We start from the raw sequence: 16,269 nt of genomic DNA, 5'->3' as shown, positions 1-16,269 counted from the left end.
CTACGTGTACGAAATTTCTGTGGTTTGTGTATTGTTGTGAATTATTTTGGAGCATTATAGCTTAAATTGTTATAATTAATTACTAGAGCAATGGTGGTCTACATTTTCATCTTTTAAAGTGTTATTTTATAGTGTAAAGTTAGGATCACAGTGTTAAAACTCTATAGCTGTGTGTGCTCCTTTCTGTATCTAACTGCCCAGGCTCAGCAGTAGCGTGTGTGTGTGTGTGTGTGTGTGTGTGTGTGAGCAAGTTCGTGTGCTTTGGGAGAAAAGGGAGGGAGCACAGTGAGGCAGCATCAAAAAATACTTGCAAAGGAAAATATAGAAGCAGATTTTGTGAAAATTGTATGACAAAACATACATCAATATAGTCCATCACAGTAAGAATGTCCTGTTTCTAGCACAGAGCACAAACAACACCAGTTTTTTTTCCATAAAAGTCATGAATGGCATGATCAAGCGGAGTGCATGCAAAGGACACAGAGAGGAGGAGCAGGCAGTCAGGGAATTTCATAGATTCAGGTGCAGTAGGAAAGAGAGCCAAGAGATGATGTGAAGCCAAAAAACAGAGCTATAAAAGGAGGTCCAAAAGGAGGTGAAAGTCAGTCGTTACATGGTTTTCATGTCGACTCGGGTCTCTGTTCTGGTAACAGAATGGGGCTCTATTTTGCACCAATCTCACACTCCGGTGGAACTTTTGTATTCTAATTGGTGTTTGTTTTTGCTGATAATAAAAATGTTGGTAAAAGTTCAAGCTTTCTTATCTGGCCCAAGTCTTGAATTTTTACACGACATTAGTATCATGTCCAGACGTACAAAAAAGCCCCTTGGAGCCATTCCCTAAACCCAACAGGAAGTCGGCCATTGTGGATTTAATGGTAATTTTTGGTCATTTACACACTCCGTACTTTAACTCCTCCTCCTAGGGAATTAGTCCAATTGACTTCAAATTTTTGCTGTGCAGTCTAAACCCATTGACGATTAACAGTTGTACAAACGGTGAGTTTTCGTGGAGCGGCGTGCCCGTGGCATGACATTAACAATTGATGATTCGCCATAAAACTTTGTTATAACTTCACTCTGCATGCTTACATTTGCACCAAACGTTACATGTTTGATAAGAGTCCTGCCCTGAACACATCTATAAACCAAAATTCACCTGTAGTCACAGCGCCACCTGCTGGCAACAAGAAGTGACTGTTTATGTTGTGAGAACCACTTCTTGCAGGTTGGCTATATCTACTTAAAAACTATCTCAGAAAATTATTAACACATTGATGATGTCATGTTGTAATGTGCGTGAGTTTTCCTTCAAGGGCGTATCCTTGGCGGGGTGGTGAAGTTCCATGCTTCGCCGTGAAACAGGAAGTCGTCGTAACTTAAGTATACATGCTCAAATCTGTACCAAACTTTGTGTGCTTGATAACTGTCCCGCCCCAAACACATCTACACGCCAATATTAACTTCTAGTCGTAGCGACAAGTGCTCTGCAGCCCCACAAAGGGGACACAGGAAGTGATGATTAATACCTTATTGCAGCGTCCCAAGCGCATAGCAAATTCACAGCCGCACGGCAGGGTTCCAGAATCTGCAACGCGGCCGCCTCACTCCTTGACAAAAAAGCCTCTTGGCGCGATGCCCTAAACCCAGCAGGAAGTCGGCCATTTTGGATGTAATGTTCATTTTTGGCGATTTACACGCTTTGTACAAACTCCTCCTAGGGATTTAGTCCGATCAACTTCAAATTTTCACTGTGTACTCTAAACCCATTGACGATTAAAAGTTATTCAAATGGTTATTACCAGTCGACCACTGTGCCCGTGGCATGCTGTCAAGTATCTATAGTATATGATTCGCCATGAAACAGGAAGTTGTTATAACTTCAGTACACATGCTCACATCTGCACCAAATTTGATAAGTATGACAATAGTCCCGCCCTGAACGCATCCATATGCCAGTATTCACTCAAAGTCATAGCGCCACCTGCTGGCAACAGGAAATGACACGTTTTACGCTGTAATATACTACTCCTAGCAGGTTGGACAACTTCAGAACTGTCCCAGAAAACCCTTAACACATTGATGAAGCCATGATGTAAAACTTGTGAGTTTGCAGTTAATAGCGTGAGGGTAGATCGGTGGCAAAGTTCCACACTTCGCCACGACACAGGAAGTTGTTGTAACTTGACTGTACAAGGTCAGATCTGTACCAAATTTTACATATTTAATAAGAGTTCTGCCCTGAACACATGTACATGCCAATATTCACTCAAAGTCATAGCGCCACCTGGTGGCAACAGGAAGTGACCTTTAACGAAGCAGCCCCCGTGGCACGTTTCACCTACATGTATGAAATTTCTTTGGCACATGTATCATGTCCAGACATATCAAAAAGCCTCTTGGAGCGATGCCCTAAACCCAACAGGAAGTCAGCCATTTTGAATTTTATGGTCATTTTTGGATTTTTTACACACTCCGTAATTTAAAAAACTCCTCCTAGAGAATTAGACCGACTGACTTCAGATTTTCTGTCTACTCTAAAGCCATTGAGGATTAAAAGTTGTACAAACGGTGAGTTTCGTGGAATGGCGTGCCCGTGGTGTGGCATCCAAAATTGATGATTCGCCTTGAAAGAAGAAGTTGTAACTTCAGTGCATATGCTCAAATCTGCGCCAAACTTTACTTGCTTGATAACAGTCCTGCCCCAAAACACATCTACATGTACAGTTATAGTCGTAGTGCGAAGTGCTATGTAGTGCCACAAACGGGACACAGGAAGTGATGATTAACACCTTTGTGCAGCGTCTGAAGCGCGTAGCAAATTCACACCCTCACCATCAGAGCTCCAGAATCTGCAAGATGGCGGCCTCACACCTCGACGAGCTACACGTGCGAGGCCCCGCCCAACGCTGCTTGCATATACACATACACACATTCACTGTTCCCCTTTTGTCCATTGTAGATTTTCATCTTCAATTCTCTAGTCAGTTTGTTCTGGTTTGTTTGTTTTGTTGAGTTTGCTTGTTTTTCCACTACTTGTAGTTTTTCAATGTGTCTTCTTACCTTACACATCTCCTGTGGCCAGTCCTCATCCCCTTTTTCCAGATAACCAGGAATAATGAACTGAGTCTTTCTGATCCCATTGTAGTTTGATGACTGGATGCTTTGGTGAGTCTTAATCTCCTGATGGTTTCAATAGAAAAGAAATAATGAATACAGTAATAAGTCACATGTTTGCAAATCTGTCTTAATACAATACTTACATGCCTATATTAAAAGCGTTATTGGCTGCTGTAATTGTTCCGTCTGTTTAGATTGGCCACAAAGATTTCAATGTGTGGGGGAACAAAATCCAAAAAAGAATTCTAAAGTTAAGCTCAAGTTAATATGAGGCTTCAGCAGTCTGAGTTAGACAAATAAAGTGGGTATCTTCCAAAGTTGTGGTCTTTGCAGAACCAAAAACCTTCTTTGTCTTACTGTCAGTCTGCCTCACCTCAGCAAGGTCACAAATGTTTGATATTTTTGTACAGAATGATGAAATTTGCTGCTTGAACGTGCACAAACAAGACGTATTTATGGTTGTTGCGCATGGGAGTGGTAAAAGGGGCTTGCTAGCGCCCCCTACAGTGCAGCCCCCGGCCAAAGTTTCACCTATGTGTACAAAATTTCTGTGGTACGTGTATCATGTCCAGACCTACGCTGTGTTTTCGTCAGACGGCATGCCCATGGCATACAAAATCGATGATTCACCATGAAACAGGAAGTTGTGTAACTTCAGTGTACATGCTCACAACTGCACCAAACTTTACATGTTTGGTAAGCGCCCCGCCCTCAACACATCTACAAGTCAATATTCACTCATAGTCACCTATACATAGCGCCACCTACTGGCAACAGGAAGTGACTACTTCTATGCTGCGATGAACCACTTGTTGCAGGTTGGCTATATCTACTTCATAACTATCTCAGAAAATCCTTAACACAGAGGAGTCACGTGACGTAAGGCCAGTAGATGGCTGCTTAGTAGAGAACTCTGCATCGCTTTGCTACATTTATCCTCTTAGAGATATATAACAGGGAAATTTGTGTTTAGTTTGGGGGAGAAACATTGTGGAATTCTAAAATGTTGAAAGTCTTAAAGTCATCGGGCTGTGGGAATATTAAAAGACATCTGCACTCGCACGGACCTGACGCCATGCAAGATCAAGATGACGGAAGTGAGCATTGACCCGCTAGCGAGCAATAGTCTCATAACATAGCAGAGGAAATATCTATGCGTCATTAACGAAAATCTCAGGCGACATGGAAGGCCTCGCCGAAATTCACTGTACTACTGCCTTTGTGGAGACAAAACTCTCACCTTAATCACCAGAATAGATGAGGTGGAAAAGCGCGAGGACTACCTGGAATCAGCCGAAAAAGAATGTCAAGCTAATCCACCAGCTAGCAAGAAAAAGGTAGAGCTACTTTAGGAGAAAATAGAAGACATGGAAAATCGCTTGAGACGCAACAATATTTGTTTTGTGGGCATTCCTAAGGGCAAAGGAGGAGATGCAGTTAAGTTTCTAGAGGAGCTGCTTGTGGATTTGCTGGAGATGTGAGATCAAACATGCACACAGACTCACCAGCCAGCAGCCCAGGATAGGAGACAGACCCAGACCCATACTGGCAAAGTTTTTTAAGATCCTCTGACAGGGACCTGGTGCTGCGTGGGTCAAGAAACAAAGGCAAACTGACTTTGACTTGAAATAATAATATAATGCTGTTTCCGGACTACTCCAGAGCCACACAGGCGAAACGTGACAGATTTAAGAAGTGCAAGAAAATTCTGCATGACCGAGAGGTGATGTTCAGGATGATGTATCCTGCCAAGCTGAAGATCGATACCAAAGATGAAGTTAAGACATTTGAATGCCCCCGGGAAGTCATAGCCTTGATAGATGCTATGGAGTGAGTTTCTGGCCACAATGTGCAGCCTCCTGCTTTAAGTGGGACTTACAATTCCACCTTGTTCTTTGTGTTTTGTTTATCTTTTTTTATTTTCCCTTGGTGTTGACTGCCGCTAATATAAGTCACTGGTTTGGACTGGATCTTGGTAGCAGAGCGTGGAGGATTGATGTGGTCTTTTTACAAGAAACACACGACTGCCATGGAATTTTTAAAATTCCGTGTATGTTGGGTTGGATGTGTTTTATAGTGTAGGATCTAGTAAGAGTAAGGGGATCGCTACATTGATTAGTAAAAACCTGCAACTTATTAAACAAATTAAAGGCAGGGTAGGCAAGTTGTTTCAAAAACACTTTTTGTCATATTTGTTGAAACTGTCTTTATACACCAATACATATTAAAAAGTTAGGTGCTCTGAAAAAGAGTATAAAAATCGTCTGTCTGTAGTCCTCTCAGGGCTGCAATAAACAAAGCCACTCGTTGATTGGCTGGGTGACTGTCACACTCCCTTGCTACCATGGCTACCAGCCCTCCTGCTACAGGAGCTGCACGCACCCGCTCATCTCTCTCAGACCTGACGAGCGAAGCGGTCAGACTGGAGGTAATATCTGCGTGGCTTTTCCACGATGGTGACAACTGAGGTACCCCAAGGGACTGAAAAGTTACACTTTATTTCTGCTGGACAGGTAATCTGGCTTTTTTAATTTTGATGGGAATTTGTTACTTTTCATTGCTAGCCAATGTACCTACTTAGCAATTAGCACACAGCTAAGGGTAGCTACCTACTTTTTTTTTTTTTTTCATTAACAAAAATATTAGTGCTAAAAGGAAATGGAGCACGTAAGATGACAAAAACAGCTTTAGGGAGAAGATAAAGAGAGTAAAAACAACAGTTATGGGGCTTCAGTTAATTTTAAGGGTTTTTGTGTTTTCTTCTTCATGAACAGGGACTTGTAGTACAATGCAAATTCTTTCTTGAAGACAATAGAGTCTGTGTTTTTATACATTTTGTGGATAAAAAATTTACCCAAGATAATTAGTGTTTAAAAGCAGATCATAGTTTTTGTCCTTCATTATAATTCCAAATGTGATGTTGTCTCTAGTGAAACTGAAGAAAGACTGGAGATAAGGCCAATCATACATTATCACACCAGAATGTATTACTGTAAGGGCAGAAGAAAAACAAATGTTCCATGGTCTCTATGTCCTCATCACAGAATATACAGTTAGTTGGATCAAAGTTAAATCTATGTGAGAGGAGTTCATGAAGGATATGTCATTAAATACTTTGAAGTGAAGCTCTTTAGCTTTTGGTGATAAAGGTAACTTTAAGAAATCTGTGCGTAGTTTCTTCAAAGAAGAAAGATCACGCAACACTTTGTTTTGCAAAGTCTTACTACAGAACTGGTGACCAGCGATCATCAATGAAGGAAGAAGAGGGGGGGTTGAACATATGAGGTAGCGCATTTCTTGCCATTAAAAGGAAGGCAGATGGGACGCTTTGAACAACCATATCATAATGTTTACGATTGCACTGAAAATTAAATTTTGTACCAAAATCTTCAAAAGATAAAACATTTCCATAGTTGTCCAGTAAATGTGTGACACACCAAATGTTGTTTTCCTTCCATTCATTGAAATACAGGGACTTATTTCTAAAGAGAATGAATCTGCATTTCCAGATGGGTACATCATGGGGAGTAAAATTGTGTTTGTACAAAATTTCCAATATATCCGAACTTGTGAATGAAATGTAGTTTTCTAGAAAGTTTTGCAACATCAAAATCACAGCGTAAAAGTAACTGAATACCTCCAATTTCTTTTTAAACAATTCCCTGGAGACACGATACCAGAAGCTTCTACTGTTTGCTAGAAAGCATCTTAACCATTTAGTCTTTAAGGTTTCACTATAGTCACTCTTTTCAGATAATGGGGTTTTCTTTTGCAGATGTAATCAAAGTTTAAAGTATTGATGGTTTTGGCAGCTTTGTTGGGGATAGACAGAGAAAAGGCTGGGTAAATGCATCTTGAAAGGCTTTCCATTTTGGTTATATAAATGCGACCAACCAGAGAAAGATCTCTATTTAACAATCTATCTAATCTTGATTTACATTCATCCATTTTGTTCCATCCATTTAATGTTTCACTCAATTTAGTATCTTTGGTTATACAGTATGTATACCCAAGTATTTGACTGCAGTTTTAATAGGGATACCATATGCTGCCTTGAGGTGGCAGTCATGTATAGATAACAGCTCACACTTTTTCAGGTTCAGTTGTAACCCAGATGCTTTTGAGAATGAGTCTATAGTTTCAGTAGCCTCTGGAACCTGCTCAACATTTTTAATAAACAGAGTGGTGTCCTCAGCCAGCTGACTTATAACTATTCAGTTATCAAAGACATTTAACTGTTCAATATCTGAGTTTTTGATGAGGATTGACAGTATTTCAGCTGCAATGGTAGCTACCTACATAGCAATTAGCATACAGCTAACGGTAGCTACGAGTGTAGGCTGGTGTAGCGAGCCATGAATTATTTGTAGCTGCAGTTCTAAGTTGGAAAACGGCAGCGCAGCTGAGACCTGTGTACAGCCAAGAGCTGTGTTTGCCGATGCTAACATCAGGTAAGACAATGTCTGCGCCGGTTTAGTTATTCACCACCTAGGTTTATTGTTATAATATGTTTACACTTATCTTTACCTTGTATCTAATCTGTTTGTGTTTAATACTATCTTGTGTCTGCAAGTGTTGTTTGACTGTATATGCTGTTATATATTTGAACAAGACATTTTACAAATGTGGTGTTGTAGCTGTGTTTTTGTAGTTATGAGAGACATTTCAATGTTAGTGTACACAAACAACGCTGGCTAAAGGTCCCCAAGTATCTGTGTTTTGTATAAGCTATTTATTATATAGTTTGACATTGTACATAGCTAAACATATTGTGTGAAAATCTTTTACTGTAATTGGTGCTGTCATGCCATTATTTATTTTAGCAGAAGTAAAAAATACTGTGTTTTATTTCTACTGTGCCCTCAGGTCATCTGCAGATTTGGAGTCTAACACCCTGTACTTCTTACCAGTATACACTGATCGGACCATGCTGGCTGACCTGGATTACAACCACCATGTCCACAGACCGGTCAGGAGAAAAGCTGGCATTTCACAAGTGACATTTGGATGTCATTATTGGAGACATAAGATAGACATAAATATAGTTGCTTGATTGTTCATGCTGCAAGTGTAAGAAAAGGCATTTATCATTTTCAATGTTTTATTTAAAAAATAATTAAAATATTATCTAGAACAGGAAAAAATATCCTTTGTATTTTCTCTACCCTCCTGGGAATAAAACAATGTACAGGTATTCATCCACACAATGGATTAGCACTGTGTCAGTTTGTGACATTATCATTATCTTACACCATGCTAGGATTAAACCTCTGTATTGTTCTAGTGGATCAGGATAACAGTTGTATATCTTCCAGACACAGTGACTGTATCACGACTCTGTGAACAAGTGCTCCACATTGCCACACTACAAACTGTCTGTATGCTGCCTGACTGAACTGTCTGTTACTCTGTCCTGGGTTTGGAAGGTCAGCCTTGTGTGGTGCATGGAAACACTGTAGTCTGGATGTTGTCCACAGTCCTCAGATTCTGGCCTGTAAAGGAATATATAGTTGTTAGAACCCCAAATTGGAATGATTGGTGTAACTGGAAAGAACATTCATCAACATGATTAGATATTTTTGTTGAACAGGGGTTCATTGTCCTCTAACAGGAGGACAATGAACCCAATTCTGAGTCCCCATTACACAGGTCAGTGTACATAACAGATGAGCCAATGGCTGAAGCAGAGCTGTAGGTAGTTGTTGTAATCAGTAAAAAATGATAATAACAAAGTAATAACAATAGTGATGGATTACATTAAATAGCACTTTTTTTTGACATCCAAAGGGCTTAGGGGGAAACATCCTAGAAACTTTGAGACAAGTATATACCTGTTCATATGCTGTTGTTGGAGTGTGAAGCTCGACGCAGGTCCTAGAAATGTGCTCCTTGGCTTGCACCTCGTCCTCCCCTGCCTCTTCTAACTTTACTAACAGTTAGCTAACTTTATGTTAGCTAATTGTTAGTTACTGAATCAAAATCAGTCTTTTTAAACCCATCCGATATTGACGTGGTAGCTAGATAGTGAGTACTAACAGCCGTGTTGAGTACCTAACTTAATACTGAATTAGCTGGTACATCCTGAATGTAATCAACACATGGAGCTTCTGCGTTTACTTGCTTTATTGTCCGAACACAGGCTATTGCCATCCCACAACCACGTCTTCCGGCTATCTCCCCCATTACTTCCTGTTTCACTAGACACATGGCATCTCTAAACCAATTCATGACATCCTGTCTTTTCTTGGAAATAAACTTATCCACTTAAACAAAAACTGTACCGTATCGTACACAAGTGGTTATTACCTTTTTGTTTTCCTTTCTATAACACCTATTATCTTTGGCTTAGCAACCACATTACCACTTCTCTCGTCAACCATATATAACATAATACACATCACTTCAACACACAATCATGAAGTCTGTCAGGTGCCCTTTTAACCCTCTGAGGTCTGGCTATTGTTCTGATGTTTCCATATCCTGGGGTTGTATCTGAATGTGTGTCTGTATCAAGTACACTTTCCTCAGGTCCTGGTGTTTTCTCCTGTGTACTGTGCATTTCATTTGGCTGGTTAGTCTCATATCTTTTCACATGTGTGGTGTTTCTCTTATAACGTGCTCCCAGAGATTCGCCCACAACTTGATTTCCTGTCTTTACGACAACTTTATATGGTGATGCTTTGAATCATATGGTGAACTTGTCCACTTTGTCCTGCTGTATGAGTACCGCGTCTCCAATGTCCACCTTTAAGTAATGAGCTCCCCTCTGTTCATCAGCATATAATTTTGCCTTTCCTTTCACAGATATCTGGCAACTTTCCCCTCATTTTTCGATTCAAGAGCAGCTCAGCAGGGCTTTTTCTTGTGGTGGCATGTTCAGTGCTCCTCTACATAGTCACATACTTTCTTAGTTCAAGTTTCCAGTTCAGTCCTCCTGCTTGGGCAATCTTTATTCTTTTCATCTGCCATGAATTTTGGCGCTCTACTTCTCTATTTCCTTGAGCCCATTTTGGTGTCATCCTCACATGTCTGATTCCATTATTTTCACAGTATTCCCTGAACAAGTCAGATTTGAACTGCGGTCCATTGTCTGATTTGCAAGTGATTGGTAGTCCATGTCTGCTGAAGATTGACTCAAGACTGTCAATGACATTTTCTGTGGTTGTGCTTTATCCATGCCAGGCCACCAAACCTTGGTTCTGAGGTGTTGTTTGGTTCCCACTATTCCAAATGTCCTTCATGAGCTAGCACAAGCGCTCGTGCTTGTAGATTTTGTGGCAGCACTATGTGATTTCCTCGTAGGACTATGTATCCCACTATACACAGTTAATTTGCAATTGGTGCGAATGATTTACAGTTCTCAAAGTGTCCATCTGTGATAGCCCTGCCCTACCTCCACTAGTACCGGGTCAGTAGCAGAGGTCTCCTCCACCTCTCGGGTAGTTAATGCTTTGGGTGTAGCACTTATGGCCACGAACCTCACATACTCTTCTGATTCATGTTTGTGTACCTCCTTTTTTTTCTGTATTTCCTAGCAGCCGTGACAGCGGGTCTGCTATGTTCTGTTTACCAGGTATGTGCACTACTCTGAAGTCATATGGTTGTCTATGCGTGCACATGGTTTGGATCGTTGACTGTATATAACTTCCAATGGTTTATGATCTGTGACTAGATCAAACTTCCTGCCATACAGATATGGATGTAGCCTCTCACAAGCCCACACCAGAGCTAAGGCTTCACGCTCTGTCTGAGAGTACCTCCGCTCAGGCTGCAGCAAACATAGCACACAGGTACCATCTCTCCCCTCTGGTCCTGCACAAGTACTGCTCCTACACCTACAGGACTTGCGTCTGCAGTTACCTTGGTTGGTGCTTCTTTGTCAAAGTAGGCTAGGGTACCAGCTCTGGCTAGCTCATCCTTTAAAGCTTAAAATGTTTTTTTCCATTCTGGTCCTAAGTTGAACAGTGTGTCCTTTCTGGTCAAATGTCGTAGCGGCTCTGACAGCATTGCAAACTGTGATATGAACCTACTACTGGGTACAAACAGCTTGTTGGCAACTTAATGTTAAATTACCCAATTTTGCTAATGATTTAATGCTAAATTACCCAATTATGCTAATGCTTGAAGCTAACCATTATGCTAGGTGACAGATTAAGACAACTGCTAGCGAACTTACCCCAAGCCTTAGCAGGAAAAAAGGCTGGACCATCTTTCTTTTTCTGCCTTTGTTCCACTTTAACTTTTATCCATCCATCTTCATCCTCCAGTCTGGAGCACTCTGTGATCATTTGCTGGTCTTCAATAAATTTTTTGGCAGCTGCGAACGGTTGACATCAAAGATGCTGACAGTCAGATGAGATGCACGTGAACGCAAACGGATTGCACAGCCTACTATTGTGAGAGGTGCCCGACTGTATCGAAAGCATTTTGCGATTCAGCAAGCCGGCGATTATTAGCTTGCTTTTGTACTCTTTGAGCTAGCTACCTCTCGGTCGAGTTTGACGTTGATAGCAGTTGTGTAACGTTACAACCGTGTAGGCCTACAACACGCGAAGTAATGGCAAAACGTCTAGGACCTTAAGATACTTGCGCGGCACAGAAGCACTTCCAAGGAGAACAGATGGAATGCAAAGGTAAGTAACTTTGAACCACTTTTATTTCTGTTATTTGTAATTCTCAAAGCCAGATTACACAGTTGTAACTTAGTGCTTGTCTATCAGGATAACTTTGCTGCTTGTCATGAGGCTTCATTATATATGTAGCATAGAAACGTTTTAGTCATAGCTATTTGTGCTATTTATAGACACCTCGTTGTGTCTCTCTTTTAAAATGCAGAGAAGCCAAGAAGATGGCAGTTTAAGTGCAAATAATGAGGATGGTGATGCCAGTTTGCTAAATGTGGTCAGTATGATGGAGGCTCATTGGAGGCTGACACTGCAACAATTTATTGTCATTGTTAATTAATCTTTTAAATGTTATAAGCTAGTAATGGCAAATGCACATCAGAAGTTCCCAGTGCCTAAGCCATAAACTGTTCTCTTCAAATAATACAAAGGAGGGATAGCAAATAATTCTTAGTATTTGTGAAGCTATAACCAGCAAATGTTTCTATTTTTACTACTACTACTGACATTGAAGAGGTAAATACACAAATATACATCACACTGTTTTTACCTTTGGTTAAATAAATGCCTACCCTTTTAATTCATATATTCTTTCAAGTCTTCTTTTTCTGTTGTTAACCTGCAGAACGAGGAAGACCTGTCAGATTCCAAAGGAATGTGCTGAATGCTGCCAGGAGTGAAGATGAAAACGATATGGACAGTGAAGACTAGATGGTACTACTTGGTAGTACTAGTGGTGAAAACAGCACATCTGAATTTTCGGTGGTATGTAGTAAATGGTTTGGCAGACAAAGATATTTGCTGTGCCTAGATCACCTGGAGAAACCGCAGTGCATTGCCCAGCAAGCATTTTTTAGAATTTTTGTCCTTACATGATACTTTATTATATAGTCAAGTGAGGTGGAGTCAAGAAAGCAGGAAGCAGAGCAAGGCCAACTGTTCTATTTTAAATCTGTCTGTAAACATGGAATTCAGTTTCTCCACCAATAACCAAAATTCTGAATATTTCTTTCAATTTGTATTGTGAACTGTAGGCAAAATAAAATGTGATTAAAGGTTACACAGTCATTGGGTTAAGTTACGGCAATAAGTGCGCACATGGGGAGGATAGACAATAGTTTGTCTAAAACAGAATGAAACTTTGGTAGCGCCTTGGATTGTATAATTGGCTGGACACAATATGAATTAACATAATGATGAAATGTCATTTTTATTTAAGTAATTACTACTGTAATGTATCTGTCCATTCACTTTCATAGCATAGCTAAAAAGTCTCAAAGTTACACTTATTTAACATATAAATTCACATAATGAAGAATGACAGACATTGCAAAATAAATTATGCCAGAATAGCAGCCTTGCGCCAACATTCAGCAGAGATACTAGCAAAATAATTATGATTGCACAAAAAAAGGGAACTGGACTTGTTATTTATACACTATCTGCTTTGTCTGTGTATGTACCAAAAGTGTTATTGTGAGAACTGTTTTGGCAGGATATGAAAGTAAATGGACAAATACAAATGCAGTATTCTGTATTACTAACCCAGGACAGCACAAAGAAACTAGTAAGGATATTTCGGCACCATTAGGACTCATGTCATATCATGCATGGATAATTAAGCTCTACAAAAGTTGAACACACAGGTAGCTACTCTTTCTTTGGGATTTGCAGCTCTGTAGGATATGATGAAATTATTATCAATTTTGTTAAAATCCACATCAAGCATTTCTAGAAAAATTACGTTTTCTAGAATAAAAGACAATATGCTGGATTGATAGTCCTGATAGTTGTGCTGCTCGAATTTTTACAGCTTTTTAATTGAATTGATTAAAAAATAATAAAATAATCAGTAGCAATCAAAATAATAATAATTTGAAAATTTGTACAATTATTTATCAGTCTGAGTTTCCACTGGTTGTCCTCACTTCATGGCATGAGGAGACATATTTTGCAGTAATTATTTGATATTTGGGCATTTCTCCCAGTAAATAGTTTCTGTGTGTCTGATATAAATTTGAATTAGGAGTATATTTGGGAAATGTTTACAAAGTGTTTTTGTCTTAGTGTTTCTTTAGGGCATGAGGTTAGAAAGTGCAGCTCTCTCTACCTGTCCTGTGTCACACTGGGAGCAGAGTCTCTCCTCTTGTGGTAGCCAGCTCTGTCTGTGGCGACCCTTTTCTATGGCCAGGCTGTTCACTCAGTCTGTATGTTGTCAACATTTTTCTTAGTTTAGGACATTTTATTGTGCTCAGGTAATGTGCCAGTGTGAATTCTCTTTTTAGGGTCAGATAACATTGGAATTTACTTTGTGTTTTGGTCGTTTCTTTCCAGTATTCAATATATTTTTCTTTGTGCTTGTTGATAATTTGGTTTGGTCTGCTTGAGTTGGCGTTGCTGTCCTGAGGTTGTTGGGGACTTGTTACTGCAGAGAGCCTCAGGACCAGCTGGCTGAGGGGACTCTTCTCTGGTTTTAGCTCCTGGTATGTTAGAGCTTTGTGATGGTACGTCTGGGGGTTAGCTGATTTTAAGTGATTGTAAAATTTTATTGATCTTTTCTGTATTTTTAGTAAGTGCTCTGCACAGGTTATTTGGTGTTTTTCTCTGCACCTGCAGGATAATCTTACAGAACTCTGTATGGAAAGATTCTGATTGTTTTGTCCCATATATGTAATATTAAGGCCAAGGTAAGTGTAGTTTTTTGTATGTTGTAATTTAGTGGTGTCTAAAAAGAAATTGCGTGTAACCTGATTTCTGTATTGTTTCTAAAAGATCATTATCTTAGTCTTTGCTGTGTTTACTGTCAGGGCCCAGGTCTGACAGAATCTCTGCAGGAGATTAAGGTGCTGCTGCAAACCTTCTTTAGTAGGTGAAAGCAACACTAAGTCATCTGCATACAGCAGACCTCTGATCTCAGGATGAGGCAGGTGGTCTGGAGGGTAAATATATGGTCCGTTGTGCGGCAATTTGGCAAAAAACAATTTGGCATTTATGCAGAATATTGTGGTCATCAAGAAAGTTGACAAGTTGTTTATTGATGTTGCAGAATATTTTTCAGGTTACTGGTTACACATATTCCTCTGTAGTTATTTGGGTCATATTTATCTCCGGATTTATGAATTGGGGTTATTAAAAATTTGTTCCAGATGTATGGAAAAGTTCCAGTTGCTAGAATAGTATTGAATAGTTTTAGTATAGCCAATCTGATTTTATGGTCTGAGTATTTGATCATTTCGTTGAGGATTCCATCAATACCACAAGCCTTTTTTCCTTTCAGGGACTGGATGACTTCTGTTAATTCTTGTTCTGTTACAGGGTAATCTAGGGTAATCATAGTTCATGATGATACCATTTTTAACATAAGGAGTAGCTGGTGGCCGCGTTCAACTTGCTGTCAGTGAACACTGACCAGCCAGTGGAAGAGTTGTGGTCCGAGATGGTGTGTACACAAAATTGCGGAGGACACCATTGGTTCAACGAAACCTGGTAGAAAATACATCAACAAACAAGTATGGTGGTGGAATGAGGAGGTACAAAAAGCAATAAAAACAAAGAAGCTGGCCTTCAGAACCTGGTGGTGATCGTGGACGCCTGAAGACTTCGCCCAATACCGCATGCTGAAATCGGCGGCGAAGAGGGCGGTGGCCTCTGCGAAAAGCCAGCACTACCGGCACCTGTACGACCAGCTCGAAACCAACAACATCTCGCTAAGGCCCGACACAGAGCAAAACAAGATGTTGACATCAACCACGTTGTGCAAATCAAGGGGGCGGATGGGCAGGTCCTGCGAGACCCCCAGGACATCTTTCAACGCTGGTCAAACTACTTCGGCAATAAGAAATGAAGAATTCCTGCACCCGCCCGTCACGCCAATTACCACTGCGGAAGTTCGTTTCGCACTGAAGAAAATGAAAAATGGGAAAGCCACGGGACCAGACGACATCCCAGCTGAAGTGTGGAAGATTATGGGTGACCGCAGAACTGCATACCTCGCAGCCCTCTTTAATCGGGTCACGGCCGAAGACAACTCCCCCTGTTGAATAAATCCTTTGTTTATTTTATTCTACTCCTTATCAATATCCTAGAGGTGCTGTTATTAATCAGAAGTGCATTAGTGCAGTTGTCTCACTGGGTAAAGGTGTTGACCACTAATGTGGCTCTTCCTGGCTGACGTATTGCTGACGTATTGCGGTAAGCGTGTCGACTCATTTCCGTTTCCGGTGCTTGTGTGTTGGTACCGTGTTGTGCTGCTCTCGCTAAATAACAGTTACATTTGTTTGATTACAGCGGCCAACTGTTCGCTAAACACTTATTCTTTACAGTAATTTTGCCTAAGCACTCACAGTTCTTTCCATCTTTTAGTGACTGCTGTTCAATCTCATACTTGTTCTAAAGTTTTGGTAGCTGACGCTATAGTACTTTAGCTTAGCCGTTAGCGACTTTAGCTTAGCAGCTAGCGATGGCTTCTCCCTCTCTCTCTCCTACTTTCTCCTGCTTGGTGTGTCAGATGTTCAGTTACTCCTCT

At 40.4% G+C, this 16,269-nt stretch overlaps 1 protein-coding gene across 1 annotated transcript in view; it reads right to left on the bottom strand.

The window, feature by feature from the left end:
- The window catches only part of LOC123984463 (inactive pancreatic lipase-related protein 1-like), a gene marked incomplete at its 5' end in the record, with an annotated part of 49,653 nt that overhangs the window by 26,893 nt on the left and 6,491 nt on the right, over window positions 1–16,269 (bottom strand). Inside the window, one exon of the mRNA XM_046071375.1 lies at window positions 3,064–3,183. Within this exon, the coding sequence (XP_045927331.1) occupies window positions 3,064–3,183 (120 nt within the window). The remainder of the gene's footprint in view (window positions 1–3,063; window positions 3,184–16,269) is intronic.

The sequence above is a fragment of the Micropterus dolomieu genome, linkage group LG15 (genome assembly GCF_021292245.1).
Source record: "Micropterus dolomieu isolate WLL.071019.BEF.003 ecotype Adirondacks linkage group LG15, ASM2129224v1, whole genome shotgun sequence".
Classification (NCBI taxonomy): domain Eukaryota; kingdom Metazoa; phylum Chordata; class Actinopteri; order Centrarchiformes; family Centrarchidae; genus Micropterus; species Micropterus dolomieu.
Note: the sequence above shows the minus strand (reverse complement) of the source record. Positions and strands in the feature narration are given on the sequence as shown.